The sequence below is a fragment of the Spea bombifrons genome, chromosome 2 (assembly GCF_027358695.1).
Source record: "Spea bombifrons isolate aSpeBom1 chromosome 2, aSpeBom1.2.pri, whole genome shotgun sequence".
Taxonomy (NCBI): domain Eukaryota; kingdom Metazoa; phylum Chordata; class Amphibia; order Anura; family Pelobatidae; genus Spea; species Spea bombifrons.
The window spans coordinates 74248709-74272965 of NC_071088.1; the positions used below are offsets into that span (position 1 = coordinate 74248709).

Genomic DNA, 24257 nt, shown 5'->3' on the forward strand with positions numbered 1-24257 from the left:
AGGTTTCTAAAAGTCATAAAATGTCCACCTCCCTTTTAGCTTCTGAGGTAAATAGTAGTAATAATATTGGGTATTAAGAGAGCTGCTTGAGACATCAGCACGTAGGCCCTTGAAATAGGGTATGTAACATTTTCAAAGTTACGTGAAATGTTGCTTCTGAGAACCTTAGAAGTAATTATGATTAATTATTTAGGAGTGTTCAGAACAGATAAAGAAAGAGGTAGTGGTTGTTTTCATTAATTAATGCATCAATGAATTAATTTAATAATGCAATAGTTGTGTAGGTGATAGTTCCTCATAAAGGATAGCAAAATGTATGTAAAAGTTTGCTGACCTTCTCAATAACATCATAAGAACATTGAAATATGAGGCTAATTGTATTAGCTAAAACTAACTAACCCGGTAACAAACTATATTAAATCCAATGGATAACATGTTTCATCATCTAACTTAATAAGTTAAATGTGTGTTTTATTTCATATCTATTCTACCGTGTTTGTTCCAGGGGAATTGCTAAAGGACTCGGCACGTAGGAGAACAACCTGCTTGGGTAATGAAGTGTCTCTCAGTGGGTCCCCAGTTTACAAAGAAGATGAAGGACTGTATACAGTCAGTGTGCCAGCTCCGTCTGGACATCAGGAACAAAGTGCCTATCTTTTTGTCAGAGGTGAGCAGAGCATGAGACCTTTCCAACTCACAGTGATCTACCTCTGTTGGTTTATAAAACAAATTGACAAATTGACAAAAGCAGACTTTATCTGTAGGTACTTATAAATCCTTTATTGTCACCATAATTTACTGTTTAGATAACAAAAGCAATCAACATACCATTCTTTAATGTTTAAGAAAGGTGCATTTTTTTAATATGTACTAGCTATTAAAATGTAAATACTGCAAAGTTTTCATTGCAGTTTAAAACTTTCGCTCTCTGTTTGAAGAAACGAATCATCCCTGATAAGTAATGTCATGTTTATACACCTTATACAGTGTATCATGGGTAACTGTAAAGAGGAAATACCTTTGTTTTTTATTCATTTGAATTCTGTTTTGATTCAACATCACACAAGCAGTTATTTCAAGGTATGATGAAAATAGTCCACATGGTATAAATACCCAAGTGATAGATGCTATATGTAAGAACTGTATGGATTCACCACTTTACCAAAAAACCCAGCGATTTCAAGTGAAATGCCCCTCCGGTTTAATATGAACAATGGCCTTCTTCTGCAAGTCCTTTCTATGGCTAATCATGGTGCTGAAACTTTGATTGCTGAAAATTTGAATAATTGTAATTATTACCACTATCATTACATTTTGCTGAAATGTTTTAAAGCTCTCACAGGAATACTGTACAATGTGTCTATTATTTTGCTAATTATCATCAACGGTTCTGAGGTCTACCATCTAAAATATATATATGTATATTAAAGTTACTAGAACAAGTCAAATACATTTTGAAATATGATTATTATATACGCAGGCCACGGTCATGGGTTTTTCTTAGGGTCAAAGTGACAGTACCTTTAATGAGGTTGGATAATATCCATTGTTGGATAAGGATCTAATAAACATTGTTTCCTTGTTGATATAATTTAGCAATTACTAATATATAATCCCTTCTCTTATTCCACCAAAGCTATATTGTTATCCAAAGACTAACACTGTGTAGCTCTTGTACAAACAGGGAGTTAAATGTCACGATTCATCATTGACCCGGCACAGCAGATGCTAACTCCAGCACTGTCATAACCTTTATGTGTACTAGGGCTGCTTTACCTGTAGGTTCATGACCCAAACATGAAACCCTCTTATCACTTGTAACAGAGCGAGACCGTTCACTGGGCAAATAGTATTGACAGCATATGGTCATTAGGCAATAGGATATGAGCTCTCTTAGTAGGAGATTGTCCATTTATATTTTTGTTCTTAAAACATGTGGGTCTCCGAAATAAAAAGATATTATATTATACTGCTTGTTTCACGCCCCAAAGTGAATGTCATGATTCCTTACGTTTATCTTCTTGATCACAAGTTTACTTGGACAGGGCCCTTCTCATCTTGTCTCATCTTGTTTCTGTCTAAATCAGTATATGTTTATCTATTGTAAAGCAGTGCAGAATATGATGGTGCCATATAAAAAAAATCAATATCTCCCTTTCACTGCTTAATTAGAAAACCTTCTATAACATGGTTCTTACTGCCATGATTTTGCAAACATTTATATCTTGTTCATGATAACATGCTGTATGAGATATACTGATTCTAAAATGTATAGAGAGGATTCTAAGAACACATGGACAAAAGTATTGGGACACACTTCTTATTTATTGAATTCAGATGGTTCAATCAGACCCATTGCCACAGGTGTATAAAATTAAGCACCTAGCCATGCAGTCATGAAAATTGGTTTGTTCGTGAAATTTCATCCCTGCTAGATATTCCACGATCAACTGTAAGTGGCATTATTCAAAAGGGGAAGCCTTTAGTGGGGTCACTGAGTGCTGAGGGTAATAGATGTAGATAAATTGATTGACCAGCTCTAGAGGTGCCAGCAAATGGAAGGAAAAAGTTTTATTTCTATTTTCTATAGATGCTGAGCCAGAAGCATTGGGGGCACCAGGGTCTCCTCTTTGTGTACGGTGCCATGATATCCATAAAGATTGTCTGCTTTTATCTTGGGCCCCTCCGAGTAATGACAGAGGAAGCTCTGTGCATGGTTATTATGTTGAGAGGTCAGTACAAATGAAGATATTGTATATTGTTTTAACCCACGACTGCACACACCTGCGTTGACAGGCAGGGGTTAACAGGTTTGAGGATACACTTTTATATCCTTCAGTAATACATGAAATTGTTTATAAATATCTGTCCGTGTGATCACGCTCATTAACTATTGTTTATAAATTGTGTGGTTAATTCCCACACAATTTATAAATGCTGTACCCCGTATCCTGTCAGTCTGGGTTCTCAAACTCCCAGCATTCCTGGTTCAAGGAAACCGTGAACTGTGTTCAGCCAAACTAGAACATTTCATATAACATCATCATGATTTAAAGTTCCTGCTATACTTCATACAAAGAATAGTCAAAAACAACATATTAACCCTTACTCCCATATGCCTTCTTCACACTATTAACCCTTTCGCGTCACAATTCTATTCCAGGCACTACATATATTTAATAGATTGTCAGGATTGTTTAGCTATCTGCAATAGAAAATATAAAGCTTACCAAACAGGCCCAACTGGTTTCAATATATACGTAAGCTATGATAACATAAATAGTCATGTTAAAAGGTGAACATGTGTTCAGTGTTGCTTAGAGGAAGCAGCTGTGGACCTGGATTAAGTCATCCCTAGGACCCTAGGCATTGAAGTCATGCTGTGTTTGCATGCTGTACATGCAAACCCTAAAACGGTGCCCACTGTGTGCTTTCGCGTACATTATATGAGTGGCACATGGAACCATAACTCATAACTTTAAAATAGTCAGGCTTCCACCACATTACACCTATCTCCTCTTTGACGGTATTATCCCTCCATAATATCTAAAGTAGCTTCAGCTCCCTCACTAAATCTTCTATTCTATAATAATATGGACTTTCGTCTTTTAAGGTGTGATGTATCATCCGATCAGTGGATACAGTGCAATGAAGTCCCAACAAAGATCTGTAGATTCCCTGTGTCTGGTCTTATTGAAGGAAAGACATATCTGTTCAGAGTGAAAGCTGTCAACCAAGCTGGTGTTAGTCTTCCATCTAAGGCCAGTGAACCCGTCACCATGAGAGACTCTGCTAAAGAAGAAAGAGCAATAGGTTCGCTTTTGTTGTGATGTCTGATATAGCTTTAAGGAACTTTGCCATACACGTGTTCAGTGAGGAAAGTAAGATATGTATGTACATTTTTTTTAGCTTTGGTCTAATAAAATGTATAGATCTGTTATGCCACAGCTAGACCATTTAGCTTTTAAAGAGAAATAAGAAAGGTGTGTTTGTTTTTTAGATGGTGGTTGTTTCAAGTTTTGCTACAGCTTAAAATCACAAACACACACAGTTAAGTTATGACTGACACTGCAAGTATAAATAACATCATGGAAATGGAATTAAATAATTACCCTGAAACATCCAACCTACAAAGCATTAACATTGCTGATGTTATTTTTGTCATTTTTACCAAAAATACATAGGAAATATAGAAAAACACAAGCCAACTATTGGAGCGAATCATTGTGTTTCAACAATAATAACATCGTATTTTTGTTATATCTAGAGATCCCATATGATGAAGGCAGAAAGATCATTGTTAGCAAAGATGATTTAATTGGTAAGTTTTTATTTTCAGGCCAAGAGATGCAAAAGTACAATTTTTTTCACTAACAGATAATTTGCTGAACTTCACTAACGTATGTTAAGCGCTTTATAAATTTGCAATCAAACTACCTCAAGCAATGTTCGGTGTATGAACAGATTTAGAAACAAAAAAAAATCATTTAACTAATACCGCCAAAATGACGCCCACTTTCTTGTGCTCTTTCTATTAAAGAAGAACCTGTCAAAGTCCCTTCGCCCCCTTCTAATGTCCATGCTGGGGAGGTCAGTGAAGATTACATTGTGCTTTGCTGGGATGAACCAGAACCACATGGGAAAGAACCTCTGTCTTACTATGTAGAAAAGGTAAATCTGCTTATTTTGTCTCCACTTATTAAATAACTAAACAAGAGTAATCCACAAGTGCAAAAAAAAGTGAGGGTGTGCAATAAAAAAGTAATACTTATTTGCTTTTTTGAAGAGATATGTACTCCATCCACTCACACTCCTATAGGGACAATATCTAAGAAATTAATTTCTTAATGTGTAGACATTTTAAACCTTCCCAAGGACTCCTCTGTACCATTACACACAAAAACCATACTGTAACGGCACTAGGCAACCTAGCCATGCTCACCATAGGTGTGATCTTGTATTCTTGTTCCTAATGGGCCATAAAAACATTTGCATAACTGGGCCACTTGGGTGCCCATTGTAATCTACTTTATTTGCAAATAAAAATCATCATAAAGCCAAAAAAAGTCTATAATTATCGTCTTACTTTCCACTGCAAGCTCAGTTTGTTCTTTATGAATAGCTATATTGTTCTTTATGTGTGTACAGAGATGTTAATTCACATATAATAGGTAATTTTGTGCTGCTTACTAAATTGGATTGGAATGAACATAAATCTAACAATATACCTCAGGGACTGGACTTGTTGTTAACACACTTTTGTATAGACATTTTTAATGCTGGTCTTGGTCTTGAGCATCCGTTTACTTGTATTCTATATTATTCTATATTATTATTATTATATGTATTCTATATTATCTTTATTTGCTTATTACGATGACTCTTTTATTTGTGTCTTTTACCAAAAATACCATGTCTAGTCCATTGCAGGCAGCAACAAATGGCAGAGAATAAATCTGGAAACACCTGTGAATTCTCCGAGGCTGGCTGTATTTGAGCTTGATAAAGGCAAATCATATTGTTTCCGAGTTCAGGCTATAAACAAACATGGAGCAAGTGATCACTCAAAGCCAAGTGAACCCATCTCACTTGGGGCAACTCTAGGTAATTGCCTTGTGCAAGGTTTTTAAATGAATGCACTTCATAATGTTATGTTACACCTTAACAAGACAAAAGAAGTTGCACATCTCAAAAATATATCATGCAAAACAGTGGTGAGACTGGTAGAGGATAAAGCCAAAAAAGTACCAATGGGTACTTTTATATGAAGAAAAAAAATGTTTGCATAATATATGCTCTACTTTACAACCTCAAAAGAAGTGAATGTCCAGTAGTGCTACAAATAATACAATGCATAGATCATATAACAACACTAAATATATATATATATATATATATATATATATAGAGTTTGTGATAGTTTGTGAAAACTATAAGCAAATATATATTTTTTTATTATTTTCAAGTTGTTCCTCCTGCACCAGATCATATGATGGCACTACGAGACACAAACACTTCAGTGGTTGTGCAGTGGGGTAAGGTGGAATGTGATCCAGAGATCCTTGGCTATTATATATACAGTCGGGTCTCAGGGGACGCTGACTGGCAACCAGTGAACAACAAGCCATTGAAAGGTACAAGGTATGTATGAAGCAAGTCTGTACAGAACAACATTAAATAAATGCATGCTTAGGCTTGATGATGATTTCAATTTTTATAATTATCATTAACACTTGTTCAGCTGAATTGACCGGTTTAGGTGATCTTTAATTGTAGTGTTATGAGATTGTGTGCAGTTCTTTCTATAAAATATTATATGTTATAGGTTTACTGTCCCTGAGCTGGAGACTGGGAAGGATTACGAGTTCTCTGTTAGAGCAGTGAATGAAGCTGGGCTCGGTGAACGATCTCCTGTATCTGACCCTATAAACATAAATCAGGCCATTTGTGAGTATCATAACATCATATAGGTGTTTTAATGCCACTGCCAAAAAATGTGTCACTCCATCTGTATGACTCGTGCTGAACATTAACACCAAGGGTGCTTACAGGTCCATAAGAGAGGGCACTCCACCTAGTTAGACACATACATGGGCCAGTTAAAGGACAAGACCTGTAGTGGAATTTTAGCTCCATCAACTTTTTACCACAGAAAGTATGGAAAAAAATGTTAATGTTTATGTAAAGCATCGAAATCTTCTTACAAAGTGATAGTTCACTCAATGTAATGTAACCATGGAGAGTCCAAACACATTAAGATCCCCCAAACTTGTGATTACTTCCCAGTAAGAATCTACAAGGTACTTTTATGAGACCTTTGACTCTTACAGGTTCACAATAAATGAAAAAAATGTTTACACGTCTTCCTTTGGCTACCCCAGATTGTCCATCTGCTCCATATGACTTTGTGCTTCTAAGCTGTGGGAAAGATGAAATGACTATAGGCTGGAAAGCTCCCAAGTTCACAGCTGGCAGAGAAGTGCTTGGATACTACCTTGACCAGCATGACTCCTCGGAGTTGACATGGAAAGATGTGAGAAGTGAACCAATTCCTAAGAGAACATGCAAGGTACAGCAGACTTGTGAACTATTGTTTTTCTTGTTCTGACAAATGGATACTCTTTCCTCTGAAGGTTTAATCACATTAAAAGAACACAAATTTTTAAGAAGTGTTTTCAGTTAAGTGTCACATAACAATTAAAGAATTATTTCTGGAAATATTTTGAAAAGTGCTAGGAATGGTGTTTGCAACATTGCATTTAGACTGCTAAATGTGCTAGAATAGTTGGAACAGCACTTTTTTTTAGACTATAGTTTATTTGCATCTGTTAGAATTTCTTAACTTTTCCAAGTACTAACGTTTGATTTCTCTTCATATTCTCACAAGGTAACTGATCTACATGAAGGTCATTTTTATGAATTCCGAGCTAGAGCAATGAACTCAGCAGGAGTAGGAAAGATGTCAGAACCAAGTGACCTCTTCAAATGTGAAGAGTGGACGATGGCAGTGCCAGGTAATACAATAGGACAGACTATAAATTCCATGCTGTCATGGCATTTTCTGCAAGGTAAAACTGAGATTTCAGTTATTCATGCTTCTAACTGTACACTTTGTTCTATAGTCTGTTGTTCTATCCATGGATGTCAACAAACTTTCTCCTACAGGTTTTCTTTGCGTTTGTGAATGAGACTATATAAACGATTCATTATTGTTGTAAGGATTGATTGGCTGATTGTTCTTGTTTTTGACCATTCCTTACTAACACCCCTTTCTGCATGCCGTCTTCCCTTAACTACTGATGTGATCAAGATTGTCTCTTGTCTGGAAACTTTAAGACTCCTGTATGAGGAAGCCAAAGTTAACTGATAGGGTTAGTTCTAAGATGGGTATAGAGCATTATTTTTTTCTTTGGGATTCTATCCTGACCCCTAGATAGTGACCTAGAGTAGTTAGAAACCATCTGACTCAAATTTTCTTGAATTTCTTCCTATTATGAAATATGAATATCATACTTATTTTACAAGTTAGAGTGTTTTTTCTTTACACTAATAATGTTCTATGATATGACATATAATAATTTGCTGGCCACTGGACTGTGAAAAACATCATATGCCCAGTTATTAGACAATTTACTGAGTAAGATTAGGTATGGTATTAAATACAATTAGGAGACAGATTGTCAGGCTAGGTAGAAAAGTAATTGTCCTACTCTGGTCAATGTAATGTCTAAATAACATGCTCTTTCCCAGGTCCCCCTTATGATGTAAGATGCACAGAGGTGCGTAACACTTCACTGATGCTCCACTGGGAGCCTCCTGTATATGAAGGTTGCAGCTCAGTCACTGGTTACTTCATAGAGATGCAGGAGGAAGGATCTGATACATGGAAGAAAATTAATGAAAGCCCAACATCTGACACTCATCTGAGGGTAAATATAGAAATCAATATATGTTATACTACAATCAAGCCCGCAGTGGTAGCAATAGTAAACATTTTGAAGGTCAGTAATATTTGATAGCATATATGACATACTTTTTTTATTTCTTTGACATGGTGACATGGACTTTGAAAATACTTAGGTATGACTATTTCTAATTGAACAGAATGAAGAATTGTTATGTTTAGGCGAGGAGCTTTAGTCCTCCACAGTTAAACGTCATTGTATTCATAGCACAATTGGCCGATAGCCAAATACAAAATGAGAGGTCCCACTGTGGTAAGGAAAGAAGACACAGGTTTGTGACAACATTTCTTACAGTGATATGCCAACTGTGCGTTTCATTTTAAACCAACATCTCCTCTGTGACCTGTGAAACTAATTTATGTTTAAGATATTAGGAGATCTATCATTATAATTTGTTATATAAACCAAAATCATAATTAAGCAAATATGTTTTTTTGTTTAATAGATTTCTGACTTGGAGACTGGAAAACAATACCAGTTCCGTGTCATTCCAATTAACTCTGCTGGAACTGGGAGCCCATCTCTGCCCTGTGATCCTGTGATTGCTGCAACCAAACCAGGTGCGATCCGCTACAATATATATATATTTTTTATTATTATTATTTTATTTTTATGTGTGTGCCATTTCTTTTACAGTACCAGCTTCTTTCATTTCCCAGGTACTAATGAGATAGAAGTTGGTGTTGATGACGAAGGAGTCATTTTCCTTTCTTTTGAAAATCCGGAGCCAATAGACAATCCCCAGTTCATCTGGTCAAAAAATTACAAGGGAGCTCCAGATCCAGAGAGAACAGAGATATCTACAGAAGGAAATAAGTAATCTTAATACATGCTTATTCATCCATTGTTCACATCCCTGTGCATGTCTGCTTTTAACCTGTGGATTGGGGATGTAATATTGTTTCCATGAGAGCTATGTGACGGTACTTCCTGAATGAAAACCAATGGCCATATATTTCCTATTGAGAAACAATGAAAACATTCTGTGGTCCAAAATAAAACACCAAAGACTGAGAAGCTGTATATATATATATATGACACAAGGTCCAAGGTCACCCTAACAGTGCCCAGACATACTGGTTATCGTTTCATGGTATTTGCTAAAAATTTAAAATGAGCCATCTGGGCTGGGGAAACCTGTCAGTGTCCCTTAGCACTTTTGTCCAGAGAAATTGTCATAGACATTCAATATACAACTTTTGCAACAATTGTGCAAATTGATTGTAGAGAGCACAGTGGTGTATTTATCTAAGTTTGACCCAGGACAGAGATCCCAGTGAGCCGCATTGTCTCATTCAAGACGATCTAATAATGACAATGCTGACAATATACATTAAATAAACTGGGCATCTACAACATGTTGCATAAAGTTGAATAATGATTGGGAAATAAAAAGTTTTAATGTATGCATATTTGTATATGTTTTGTTCTATTAGGTCCAAGCTAGTGTTAACAAATCCATCTGCAGATGATCTAGGAACTTATTCTGTGGAGGTGCTGAACACTGATGGGGTATCTGCTAGCCACACACTAACAGAAGAAGGTATGGACAGATTTGGAAAATATCAAATTGTGGTCCACATATGAAGCTTGATGAGATGGAATGGTCCAAACTATCCTAAAAATTACTATTTATGAAAACTAATATCCATATTTCCTTCCCTTTTAGAATTAGCAGATCTGTTGAAGAAAAGCCATGATGTGCAACATCCATGTAAGTAAATCTAACTACAATACTCAACTGAGGCACTTGAAATTATATGGCAGCATCTTTTTCTTATGTAAGATATATTAATATATGAGTAATTTATTTATACAATGCATATTGAGGATAAGAAATTATTCTTAAAAACATATTTTATGATAGTGTTTTTATATATATAAATATATATATATATATATATATATATATATATATTAGATTGTTTTATTAATTTCCTATATTTAAAAAGATGTTTACCATAATGATGAATTGATTAGCTTTTTGTTTACTGTGTACAGACAGATAATGGACATTATTTAATTAGGACTTGAGGTGTATATATGTATGTATATATATGTGTGTGTGTGTATATATATATATATATATATATATATATATATATATATATATATATATATATACACACACTATATATACACGCTCACTGGCCACTTTATTACATACATCTTGCTAGGAGCGGGTAGGACCCCCTTTTGCCTTCAGAACTGTCTTTATTCTTCATGGCATACTCTTTGCCAGATCTCAATCCAATAGAGCACCTTTGGGATGTGGTGGAACGGGAGATTCGCATCATGCGTAGCCGGCAAATCTGTAGCAACTGCGTGATGCCATCATGCCCATATGGGCCAAAATCTCTGAGGAATGTTTCTAGCACCATATAGAAAATATGCCAAAGAATAAAATAAGTTCTGAAGGCAAAAGGGTGTCCAACCCGGTACTAGCAAGGTGTACCTAATAAAGTGGCCAGTGAATATATATATATATTTTATATTTCAAAATGTGTGGAAGCTTTTCGAATGTCCCTTGAATATATATGTATATGCAAGCACTTTGATGAAGCCTGATTGGTAGGCCAAATGCGTCAGTGAGAGCATATTTAGGAAGTGATAATGGAGAAGCTGCCTGTTCACACCAGGCTTTGTGACGATGGAACCCCTCTTTGGCACAAGGCGAAACAAGCACACCGCCAATTATTGCAAGATCTATTCATTTAAGCTGTATCTCTGAAAGGTGTGCTCACCAGCTCGCTCTGTCAGCGTTATTTGTCTTCAGCCTATACAATTTAATTCACTTAACAGAGAAGAATGAGGATAAAGAGTTTATAATCTTACTCATGTGCAGAATGCTTCCTCCCTGAATTTTATTCACCTGGGATTTGTTTGTAGTACCTCTGTTAAGGAAAATATTACCCAAAATTGCTGCAGTTTTGAAACTAAGTTACTTTGGTCTACTGCCCAACACTTCTAGGTACAAACAAGAAATACATTGTCCCTCCTGATAATAGATGAATGAGGAGTTGCCCATTTGTTTCAAAGCCTATGAAGCGAGCTGAAATTGACTATGACTATTCTTCCTTAAATTCAAATTCTTTGATTCTAGTGATACGGCTTATATCTGGCTGGAATAAAGAAGTATTGGAAAATGGAGATGTGCGGCTTTGGCTACAAGTGGAAAAGCTGTCTCCTGCTGCAGACTTAGAGATGATTCTTAATGACAAAATTATTAATAATACACCAGTAAGTATATTGTCTCTATGCTATATACTATATATGCTAAGTGTCAATTTTGTCCAGCTGGCGGCAACTCTATGAAAAAGTTCATATTTTCTTATATAGAAGTTGGATGCTTAACTTAAAGTGAATCTGTTTTGTTTAAGTCTTTATATATCCCAAAATACACACCAAGAGTGAATAAAATATGTAAGAGTGAAATATGTTGGTGCTTTGGCACTGGAATAGAATATCCTGTAAGGTCATGTTATTGACATGTCATGTTAAATTTTAATGTTGTTTAAGGTCTGTTCTATACGATAACATGTTGCGTAATAACTTATATCTGCCTATATTTTCCTCCATGAAGTAGGTTTTTCAAAAAGAACAGGGACACATTTTCTGTAATTCCTGGAGTGCAACTGTCTTTGGAAAACAATTTTTTATACCTTTTTGTCCATCCCTAACCACAAACGTTATATGACCATGCTCCAGCTTACAAACTTTATTTAAATACATCATAGATGTACTCCTTGTACCTCCTGAGTATATGTGGTATCAGTTTTTATAAAAAGCCTATAGTTTAGCATGCGACTAATTAAAATAATGTTGGTCTTTTCTTGGGGGGGATATAATAATAATGTTAAATAATATTTTGCCAAATATGTGAATCAATAAACATAAAATATGACTTCATTTGTGTAGAAACGAAAGATAAACTTTGATAAAGAGAATGGTCTCATTGAAATAATCAAGGAAGATTTTGGCACGGAAGATAAAGGAACATATACAGCCAAAGTGGCTGATGGAAAAGCATCAAACCAGTTCAGCCTTATCCTCACTGGAGAAGGTTAGTGGATCAGTTTTTTTGCACATAAATCACTTCACAAAACCTATAATCAGGAAATGTTTGTTTTAAAATAAGTTTTAGCACCTTTCTAGAATGTAGCTTGCATTTGAGATAAGTTATATGTTTTTAAGAGACAGTAAAATGTCCCTGATAACCCCACTAAAGTACAATGTATTTTAAAGTAATCTGTGAATAGTTTACAGCTTCTCATCCTGAAAAAGAATATATGTTAATTCGATGTGTATGGACATAAAACCTTGTGTAAAACATTTACCATATATGGTATCTGATTATGAAATTACCGTATTAAGCATGATGAAAATCTTTAGCTGCCAGAAGGTCTATTAATGCAATGAGCTTTTGTGTGAATAAATAACTCATCAAACATTATCATTTCCATTGTTACAGAGTTTGATCAAATTTTGGACGAGTCCAACCAGAAAAAGAACATGTGGAAAAAGAAGAAAGGTATGAATTCAAAAGCTACAATAGAATAATATCAAAGAATAATTTACTATAGAATAATATAGAAAATAGAAATATATTTTATAGACATATGTAATAAAATATGATATGGAAAGTATTGCCTCCTACGATTGTATATTATATTTTTAAGTACATCTTGTTTACTATATGAAAAAAATATTCCAAACAAAGAATTTTCTATGGGGAGCTGTGTTGCTTTTTTTATAACAGGATCATGAGAAGTTGGTAATAACCTGCTCTAACTTTGATGGATATAAGCTTCCATATAAACAATTACCTATGCATGCCTGGTCCATTTTTGTAAGATGCATACAATGTGTATCTTTATAAATTTACACCACACAATCTAGGTTGTGGTGATTGTGGGCTAATATTCAATATTCTTCTTTGAAGCAAAAACTTGTATAGTCAGATCTCACCCATAGCCTGCTAGTTTAACACATATAATCGATTCAATGGTCAATGATCTGCCAATTTCTACCTTGTTCTATGTCACCACAAAAAGCTGCCTAACTCCAACTCTGTAAGAAAAGAGAGATAATATTCTGTTTTTGTACATTTTGATAATTAGGATAGCACATACTTCACACCCATTTATTTTTTATGCATAATTATTTTTTCTCCTTATTATCCAACTCATATGTACCACGTGAGGTGTATGCAATTTGTTCCCACTGGGGAAATATATTTCTTTTTATCGTAACTTATCATAACTTTTATTGATGCAACTTAATTGCGCTGTAATTAAATTGTATAATTTCCCCTTATAAAGCATATATATTAGTGCTCCTTGGTCTCCCATTTAATCAGCTAAGTAAGGTGTTAAATTGTGGTAAAAAATGTGATTTCCCAACTAAACCTCAAATAGCCATAGTGGACTTTAAACTACATTGAAAGCAACAGAACATCTACTAAGTGATTCAAAGGGATGTGCAGAATTTAAGGTGTCTACAATGGATACATCTTATACATTGTAAGCCACAAAAAAAATCTATATAAAGAAACTCAATGAACCCTACAAGCCTGAAACAGAGAGCTCTTGTACAGATAATTTAACCTTACTTAATGAACAACAAATGTTTATAGATCCTGGTTGATTTTGTCTGTTTCACACAAATGTGTTTAGATTCTAATAAAAACCTGATTTTAAAAATCATGTATTCTATAGCCCAAGATTGTAAGCTTGCGAGCAGAGCTCTCTCCACCTAATATATCGGTTTGTCTTAGTCTGTCAATTCTCGTCTTGTGGTACCCCTTGAATATTTGTATTGTATTAAGCGCTGCGTAAACTGTTGGCGCTATATAAATAAAAGATAATAATAATAATAATAATAATAATAATAATGTATTGAACATCCCCTGTTTCTCCATTCCAGGACCTCATTTTCTGGAGCAGTTGCAGTGGAAGGTTACAGAAGACTGCCATGTTATTATAATATGCAAGGTAAACTATTTGTTTAAAACCTAGAACATTACTAAAAGGTTTGTCTTAAAACATTTACTGTTACTTTATATGTAAATTAAGAAGCTGTAAACAGAACTAATACTGTTAAAACATTGTATTTATGTTATAACAGGAACAGCTTTGCCCTATTGTTAAAAGACGTTAATCTATTGGTTTGCTTGTCAATTCTCGTCTTGCCATACGCCTTGAATATTTGCATCGTATGAAGCGCTGCTTAAATTGCTGGCGCTATATAAATAAAAGATGATAATAATGTTTCTATGCTTATATTTCTGTGTTTTAACATGCACCTTGATGGGTCATGACAGGGTGGTGGGACAGGTTGATTTGGAATTAATTGCTGCCTTGACATTCACCAACATATAGAAGAACTGGTGCATGTTTAACATATACTATACTGGTCTTTAAGGTCAATTTACTAAAACGTAAATTGGCAACAACTGTGAGTTTGCAGCTGCATATTGCAACACAGACAAGTTAATGCAAGTTGAAACAAGCAAGCAAGCCAGCAGATTTGTTAACCCACCTTAGGAGGAAACAAGGTAGCTTGTGAAGTTATCACATACCAAACCCATAACCTATAAATACATTTAGAATTTTTTTTTTTTTTTTTTAATGGATCCCCCCAGGCACCCTCTCAACTGTGTTCAGTGGGACTGGAGGGTAATTAAATAACCTGGGTGACACAGAGGCATGAAGCTCAGGCATAACTCCCCCCATAACTCCTCACCTTGCCCCCATTCCCTTAACCCGTTGGGGTTAAAGTAGGAAAAAGCCTTTGGAGAGGCATAGAGCCCAGCATACTTCTCCACTGTCATTCATCTGCTGTCCTGTGGGATAGGAGGGACTAACATACAAATAATAAATACCAAAAAAACATTTTTCAATCCATTACCTCAAGGCATGTTTTTTGCAACAAGTTTTTGCTTTTTTGCTTTATTTGTTGAACAGTCCCTTTTCATGGGCTGAAAATAAGTATATAGTGAGTATACAAGTTGGTGCAAGTTATGAACATTAATATGCATGAGCATCAAGCAGTTAACCCTTAACTTGGCTGACAAATAGACTTTTTAGTGAATCAACTCTACAGTGTGCTACAACACTATTTAGAAAATGAAATTGTTCTCTTATCTATGATATACTATTATATACAGGTAACAAATATAACTAAAGAAACAACTCTCAAGTGGTCTATGGACAAAAAGTCACTTTCTAAGGGACAATACGATAGCCAGAGTGGGGATGGAAAACTTACAATTGAAAAGGTAAGTAGACCCCAAAAATATTGGTTGTTTTAAAAATACTGTAGCAATACTATAACAGAGTAAAACTAGACAGGGAGATAAGAGCTACACCAGTGTTTTTCATTGAAATGTTGCATCAAAGCTAATAATGGAAATTGAAAAAAGTAAGGTTTTAATTGATAATCATGGCTACATGATGATTCATAAGAGCAGGGTTACTCTATACAGCAAATGATTACAGGTAAGGTCTACCAAAAATTTATGGAGTCGTTGTTGGTCAAAGGCAAATTATATGGGCATGAAATGCGCACATGTAAAGTAGTACTGTTTTCCTCATCAACACAACGCAAAAAAGTTGACGTTTTTCTGTCAAAACAACTAAAAAGACACGCGTTCCGCTATTTTTCTAGTTTACTAATGAAGACAAAGGGAATTACAAAGCTGTTGTGAAAGATAGCAGAGGGGAAGATGTAAGTGATCTGGATCTCTGTAAGGAAGGTAGGTGGCCTTCTCCAACTCCGATGTGCATAATTCTACTCATGATCCTGCACAGTAAGGTAATGAAGCCACGGAAAGTATGTAAGCTCTTTGAGCAGGGCCCTCCTTACCTTTTGCTTCTGTAGATTAAAATTGTTATGTACTATTTGTTATGTCCTGCTTACCCATTTTAAAGCTCCAAAATGATGGTGCTTTACAAATCAATAATAACATACAGTATGTAGCCTTCATCTAGAAAACAGCAACACACTTTCTGTTTTGCAAAGGGACCTATTGTAATGGTACCCACATTTTTATTTCTGAGTTAGTTTCTGGGTTTTTTTTTTCATTCCTGTCATATTTAGTAAAATATACAAACATAAGTTTTAAAAAATATGTACCGTATGGTACAGATTCATGACTTCTAGCTGGTACATGTTCTGACGCATTCCATGTAAGAGATCATTTTTTTCAGATATAGTGTTTCTTGTTGTCTAGTTGGCCCAATAATGTAAGTTTAAGCAAAACAAAGATTTTCAGATTTTTAATTTAAAAAAAGTACCTATGAACTGCAAGATAAGTCTTATGGGTAGAGGCTCCAAGAGCAACATGTTCATGAAACATTTCAAGATTCCATACTCTGACAGATAAGGTAGTTAGTGTTAAAACCATATTATGGATGATGTCATTAACTTTCCAAATTATATTATTTATTGTGGAAGTATAGAACAGGTAGTATTATTGAAGGTTCTGAGTGATAAAAGGTAAGAATCACATTTAGCCAGGACAAAGTATACACTATTTGTGATGAGGACACAGACTCTTACCAGCCTAGGCCCCTGTGCACTGTTGATCCAGATCAAATAAAGAGCAATATCTATTTAAAGAAGTGCACACATGCAACATGGTAAAAAGATGTGCCAACAAAAACTGCAAAGTATATGTTAGTGAAATTTTTATTGCAATACATATGAAAATCTTCCTCCCAAAAATATGAAACAAATTATTAGCAATAATAATAAAATGTTTATGTATTTCAGGATTTGAAAACATTATGAAAGAGATTTGCAAAATTAGTGGTAAGTCAAGCTTTTACAACTGGTGTGTTTGCAACAGCAAAATGGCACATTTATCTGGTGAAGTTCACCTCATTGTATTCCCTGATAAATGGTAGCTAAATGGCCTGGTTTTTGAGATCGTATAACCAGCCAATTTACAATGCACACGTTATTACTTAACAAACGCAGACCTTCGTAGTATCATTCTTTCACGTTGTGCAACCTTTTCAGGCGGATTGCTGGCATATGATATCATGTCCTTGAACTCTGCACAAATAGGATGCTCAGCCGCAGGAAGAGGAATTAAGTCTGGACAAGTGGCCGGGGGTGCTGCCCTGGGTTCAGGCTTAGCAAAGAACCCCTATTTAATATAACAATAAATACAACAAAACACAATCTATTTTAACTATTAACATAGAAATGATTGCATTGTTCTTACATCATCACTGTGTGAGTTAGAAAAAGAATGTGAACCCCTAGGATCAACAAAAGCTTATTGGAGTCAGGGGTTAGCAAACCTGGAGTCCAATTATTGAAATGGGATCGGAGGTGTGTGTGACGGGATGCCCTGTACCCCAACTGGGTACTCCCTCCAAACAGTACTTCCTCCTGCCGGGACACAAACGATTAAGCCCTTCAGCGTCAGACAGAACTAGTGTTGTAGAGAGAAGGGGGGATGTCGCTGCACCGGAGCTGCGTTGGCACTGTGGCTAGCCGAAGTTTAGCTACACAGTGTGGTTGTTGTCCTAAAAAGGATGATAGCAGCCCACCCCAAGCATCAGACAACACTCATGTTGAGGTGAAACACGGGCGGTTCCCTGACTTCTGGCTGAAACCTGCTGGATATCAGATCCAGGTACACATACTGGCCATGGAGGGCTTGGTCCTGTAAATCCTGACCCGATGGAGCATAAAACACCACACATAAAACTCACTCCCAAAATACAGGCACCCCAACTCTGCGTCCAAGTCCCACAGTCTTTAGAGTCTCTTGTACTTTGGGAAACGTGGCACTCTGTACCAGGGCCCATAGTCTGTAGGAAGGAGGCTGGCACTCCCCTCCAGGAGCCCATGGCACGGAGGCCTCCGTGACAGTGTGCTTTAGAGTTACTTTAACATAAAAAAAACACCCAAATACTTTTAGTATGCTATTCCTACAAAGCATCTGCTGATGTGAACCGTGCCTCACACAAAAAAGATTGCAGAAGACCTTGAACTGTTAATTTGCATTAAGATGGAAAGGGTTACAAAGTAATCTCATATTCATCAGTCCACAGTTAGAAAATGGAAATGATAAAGTACTGTGACTATTCTACATAGAAGTGGGCACGCAGCCAATATGCTTAATGAGATAAAAAACAAGCCTAGAGTAACAGCTAAATGCTTGAAGGAATCATTGGAACTGGTTAACATTTATGTTCATGAGTCTATCGCATGAAAAACATCGAACAGGCATTGAGTCCATGGAAGGACACCACGACGGAAACCGTTGCTCTCCAAAAACACTTCGCTGTTTGCCAAAGATCACCTTGACATTCTACAACACTACTGGGAAAATGTTTTGTGGATTAATGAAATTGAATTGTTTGGGAAGAACATGTAGCACTGCATATGGTGTAAAAAGGGCATCACATACCCACATGAAAACATAATCCGTACAGTGAAGGGAGCATCATGTTTTGGGGCTGCTTTGCTGTCTGGACAGCTTGGCATAATCAAGGGCACAATGAACGCCCACGTTTATTAAGGTATCAAACAGAATAATTTCAGGGTGGCTGTCTGCCAGCTGAAGCTCAGTAGACATTGTGTAATGCTGCAGGACAATGACCCTACACATCAAAGTAAATCTACCAAAAAGAAGGAAGAATTGTCTAAAATTGTGTGCAGCTCTGATCCAGAGCTACTGGAAGCTAAATCCAAGGGTTTATTTATTCACCAGCACTGTGAATGTTTAATGGGTGTGCTCAATATAGGCATGAAAGATTATCATTGTTTGTTGCCAGTTTAAGCATATTGTGATCAGATCACAATAAATGAATGATGAATGCTGAAAACCAGGTAATTCCAAAGGGATTTTTTTCCTGTACAGTTAAGATATATTTCCATGCATGATCACCATGTGCTCTGCCTATATGGAGCATATGACTGCATTTACATAAAACATTTGCTTCTGCTAATTTGTGCTTCACTGACAATTATCAAAGGCACCTGACGTACCAAACTGCACCCATTCTTCCTCCTGAAATAAATATCCTCATTCTTACTGGTAAAGTCACCAAATACAATTTTAAGGAGAGTATTCCATTTCGTGTTGGTGTAAACCTTAGTTCACCATTTTATGGCATAATGAAGAACTACAGCAAATTGTATGCAATTCTTTTTTTTTTATTTTATGTTGCCCATAGTAGGCCACGTGTCTGCACCTGTACATGAACGGTATTACTGTCTATATGTAAATTATCAGGGTAGTTTGGCTAATTGCCTGTCCAATAGAAACAAAACAACGGGCTATCTAAATGAGATTTGCAATTTATGTTTTCATTATATATAGATTCTAAAGTCACAAGAGCAGAGCCTTCTTTTTCACCTTTACCAGGATGCCTTAACGTGTGTTAACGTTATAGTCAGTCATTGTTAATTTTCGCTACTCTCTCTAATTACAGCACTAATAACTCTGCTGGCACTATATAAATAAATGTAATATACTATTTGCAACCTTGCATCTGAATACTGTACCTCACTGTGTGGAGTAAGTACACTCAATTGCACATTTTTAAATATTTCTACTTTTTATGATCTGACTCTAGATAAGAGACTTTTCCAGTTTTCTTCTTCTTTTAGTAATCAATTAAAAATGTCTCTTTTGTTTACCCCTTAAGCACTTTCTGCTTCTCCATTGAAATGTCAAGGCACTTCGGAAGGAATTAAAATATACAGCGATGTAAAATATTTCACTGAAAGCATGAATCCAACTTGGCACCACAAGTATGTCTCCTCATTTGAGTTTATTCAGAAGTGGCATACTAATATTGCACAGAATGACAACTGAAAACACTGTTGGACAATAACAGGATTTATAACTGAATTATAGAGGGTTATTAACCGGTATTTCCAGTTACAACCTATTTTGTGACGTTATTTTGGAAATTTCTTTAACAAAAATAATTTGTTGAAAATATTGTTTTTGAGAACTCACAAGTATACATCAATATTCATTATTAATTAAAACAAGATATAATCAAATAATACATTGATGGATTATGTGCATATTTCAAGAGTCTTTTTTGGATCTTTCACAGAAACAAGAAATTGGACAGTACAGACAGAGTTAAATCGGGAAGCACAATGAACCAAGTCTGGCTTCATATAATCAACCCTACAGATGCAGACAAAGGGCTGTATGTTTTAGAACTATTTGATGGCAAAGACATTCATAAACGGACCCTTGACCTGAGTGGTAAAGGTAATCCTCATCTGTGTCATATGCACATACGTCCATCACTGACACAGTAGTTCTGAACGATATTACAGACCAATGTCCAAACATTTGGTGAAGACGGACATTACCAGACAGAGTTGGCCCTACATAAAGAATAGCAATATGGCAACGTCTTGTTCAAGTCTTCACACTGATTAATACATTATGCAGGGCCATATCAGCCCATCTCGCAGGAGGTGCTCAGCTCATAACAATTTGTTTGTTGACATACAAACTCCCTGACCCACAAATTGCCCATTTGGTTCAGAAACATACCTAGATAAAAGGATGCATTTGATATTGATACATTTCTGTCAGTTTTAACACTTGCCAATGTGTGGTTGCAGGGAACATACATAATGAGCCAATAATGAAAGAAGCGCTGAGAAATATTGTACCCAAAGCTGAACAGGCATGATTGCAATTGCTAGTATGTTAAGCAAATACACCTCAGCAGTTCTGTCATTTTATTTCTCTTTAAATCTTTAATGACAAAATACACATTTAAGAAGATGTTTTTAGTTTCTATGGTAACAGCCAATGAGCGCCTGATTTTGTGTCACGTGATAATTAAGTCTTTTTGGTAAAAATTATGAACGAGGCAGAATGTTACATGACTAAATAATTCGTATCTGAGAAATGATTGGGCATTCAGTGTTAAATTCAGCAGAGTACCTTTAAAAGTAAAAATAGCATACAGATATTTCCTGCTCTATTGGTAAGTGAGTATGTTTTTTTGTTGTTTGTTTTTTACCAACAATGTATTTTTCTGCTTAATTACAGCATTTGATGATGCTATGGCTGAACATCTCAAATTTAAGTAAGTGTTTTAGCGCCACGTTTAACATTTTATTGTACCGTATTTGCTTGGTTAGAAGACGAGGTTTCTTATATTAGAGGTTATCTTATAATCAGACCTCAAATAGAGGTCTGACTACAAGACTAAGATCCAGATCCCCGCAGCACCGCAGGGGACCTGGATCCTCATCTGCCGGGGCTCCTCTGACGGAGTGCCTGTGTGACATTTCCTTCTGGTGCTCCATAGAAGCCCCGCCGGCAGTACTGGCCAGCAGCAGCATAGGTTGTCTACTTGCATTGCGCAGATGTTCACCAGCTGCCGGGGAGGAGGATCCCCTGCAGCGCTGCAGGAAACCCGGTTCCTCCTCTCTGGCAGCTGGTGAAAATCTGCACGATGCACTTAGACAACCTCCGCTGCTGCCGGGGCTTCTGTGATGGAGCACCAGAGTGATGTGGCCTTCCAGTGCTCAGTCATAGAAGCCCCAGCAGAAGTCCTGAGTAGCAGTGGAGGTTGTCTGCGAGCATCATGCGGACATCCACCGGGTGCCCCACTTGACACCAGGAAGTCTAGAGCATGGGGGATAAGTCTGGGAATGCATCGGTAAATTGGGGGGCATATAGGGGGTATAAGCATATCAGGGGGCAGAGTGGCAAATATGGAGGGTATAAGCCATATCAGGGAGGCAGAGTGGCAAGCCTGGGGACAGATGTGCATAACTGGGGGGCAGGTTGGCAAATAAAAGGAAATAAAAACAAAAAAATGATTTTTTTCTCAATCATAGTTTTTATTAAATATGAAAAACTAGTTTACATGTGAATTAATATTTACTAATAAAACTTTTTTCTTATAGGGTAGTCTTATATTCAGGCTTTCTTTTTTCCTAAATTAATATTCAAATTTGGGGTGGGGGTCGTCTTATATTTGAGCAAATTTGGTATGTTTTTATTGCTTTACTATATATTCTGTCCTATGCTATATTTGGTAGCATACTTTTATGTTACAATATATTACAGATTAATAAATGTCATCGTTGTGTTATGAAATCTTAATTTTAATCTTATTGAAAACACACATGTCAGCATGCATGCATGCAAACTTTTCCTCCTGGCATCCTAAGAAAAAAGGGTGAGGAGCCTCAGGTAGGCAGAGTTACACCAGTGCAGTATTATGCTCCAGACTATCTGGTACAGATACGGAGTAACTGGAGCTTATTTATCAGCATTTAGGCTGTGTACGTATCTCACACATGCACAGTTTAAATGTAACGCTGCCAGTCAGTAATTTCATACTGTGACAGACCCAAATTTGATGGGAAGGGACTGAAATTCTGGACTCTTGGCAACTGTGTAGAAAGATGGTTTAGAAAGTTAAGTCGAGTCAGGGAATGACTGAACTAACGTAGTAAGGTTTTCATTCATTTGTTTTACACTTTCCTACAATGGTTTGTGTTTTTGTTGTTTTACAGGGAAGCTGCTATTACAGAGAAAAGTAAGTGCAAAACTGAAAATGTTGCTAAATTACAGTTTATCCCAGATTGTAAGCAAGTTGACCTTGTAGAATACAAAGTTAAAATACTGAATAGTGAAACCTTGTTCATTTATTAGTCAAGCAAAACCAACATCTCTTCGACAAGAAATTTGCAGGAGTTAGCCTTTCATAATTCCTAACTAAATCCGAGATGCATTCTCCTACCTAAAACGTGTGGTTTATGGAATAACCCACTTTTCATTTTTTTTTAATATTAAATTTTCAGCCCTGAGTAAGGTAGCATCTTTATATCATCCTAAGTTGATACAGAACTGTCGCTGGTTTCCATTATTATATTTTTAAATATTAAGTATAGTCATATTTGCTGTCTATAAAGGAATTTTGTTTATATTTTTTGTAACTTTGTGCTGTTTCCAGATCGTGCTAAAGTAGTCCGAGGTCTCCCAGATCTAGCTACAATAATGGAAGACAAGGTAAAACTATATTTTAAGTAAAACATTGTATTATAGAAAGCATTACAGAGTAAACTGTTTGGAGGTCCTCACTAGATCATCTACAGTAACATTTTCATGGCTTCTTTTTTTTTTTCCTAACAGACTCTGTGTCTGACATGTCACATATCTGGGGACCCTTCTCCTGAAATTACCTGGATAAAAAATGAGAGAAAGGTGGTGTTTAAAGACAGATACAAGTTGGACGTGAAAGGTACAGTGGTAACCATTACCATAGATAAGATTTGTGCCGAGGACTCTGGAAGATACAGCATTACAGTAAAGAACAAATATGGTTCAGAGACTGGCCAAGTTACTGTGAGCGTCTTCAAACATGGTGAAGAACCAGAGGAACTTAAAAAGACAATGGGAAAACCTCAGAAACAAAAGTGAAATCCGTAGTTAAAAGAAGTGCTAAATCTGATTTAATCTGCCTTAACTGTGTGCACAATATGTAACCTATATAGTAACACTTTACTGAAGCTGCTTCTACACATTAAGTGTATGTTATATCACTCTGGTGTGATTTTCTTTTTGCAGTTTACTTTGTATGTAATGTATGATTCTTGAATAAACAATTGCTCAATCAATTGCTCCTCTTTTCAGGGTTTGTTCACCCCTTGGTTTGTGATATCAATGTGACTGCAAGAAAGCTAAACAAATACAATGTTAGTAACATATGCTATTTGAATAAAAGTGTTTTTGTTTCATAAGGCATATCTGTAGGTGTAATGTGTTCCACT

The 24257-nt window shown here is 36.1% G+C and overlaps 1 protein-coding gene across 2 annotated transcripts in view; it reads left to right on the top strand.

The window, feature by feature from the left end:
• MYOM3 (myomesin 3) overlaps window positions 1-24104 on the top strand; it is a 38604-nt gene extending 14500 nt beyond the window's left edge. For both annotated transcript variants that reach the window (XM_053454798.1, XM_053454799.1), the window contains 28 exons: window positions 506-667; window positions 2591-2732; window positions 3614-3813; window positions 4268-4321; window positions 4541-4671; window positions 5421-5604; window positions 5967-6141; window positions 6326-6447; window positions 6882-7069; window positions 7388-7514; window positions 8251-8429; window positions 8911-9025; window positions 9125-9281; window positions 9902-10008; window positions 10135-10179; window positions 11569-11705; window positions 12384-12528; window positions 12937-12996; window positions 14391-14458; window positions 15634-15744; window positions 16134-16221; window positions 17241-17279; window positions 20138-20243; window positions 20558-20721; window positions 21520-21556; window positions 23001-23023; window positions 23441-23496; window positions 23620-24104. In XM_053454798.1, the coding sequence (XP_053310773.1) occupies window positions 506-667; window positions 2591-2732; window positions 3614-3813; window positions 4268-4321; window positions 4541-4671; window positions 5421-5604; window positions 5967-6141; window positions 6326-6447; window positions 6882-7069; window positions 7388-7514; window positions 8251-8429; window positions 8911-9025; window positions 9125-9281; window positions 9902-10008; window positions 10135-10179; window positions 11569-11705; window positions 12384-12528; window positions 12937-12996; window positions 14391-14458; window positions 15634-15744; window positions 16134-16221; window positions 17241-17279; window positions 20138-20243; window positions 20558-20721; window positions 21520-21556; window positions 23001-23023; window positions 23441-23496; window positions 23620-23907 (3410 nt within the window). In that variant the 3' untranslated portion in view covers window positions 23908-24104. The remainder of the gene's footprint in view (window positions 1-505; window positions 668-2590; window positions 2733-3613; window positions 3814-4267; window positions 4322-4540; window positions 4672-5420; window positions 5605-5966; window positions 6142-6325; window positions 6448-6881; window positions 7070-7387; window positions 7515-8250; window positions 8430-8910; window positions 9026-9124; window positions 9282-9901; window positions 10009-10134; window positions 10180-11568; window positions 11706-12383; window positions 12529-12936; window positions 12997-14390; window positions 14459-15633; window positions 15745-16133; window positions 16222-17240; window positions 17280-20137; window positions 20244-20557; window positions 20722-21519; window positions 21557-23000; window positions 23024-23440; window positions 23497-23619) is intronic.
• The last annotated feature ends 153 nt before the right edge of the window (window positions 24105-24257 follow it).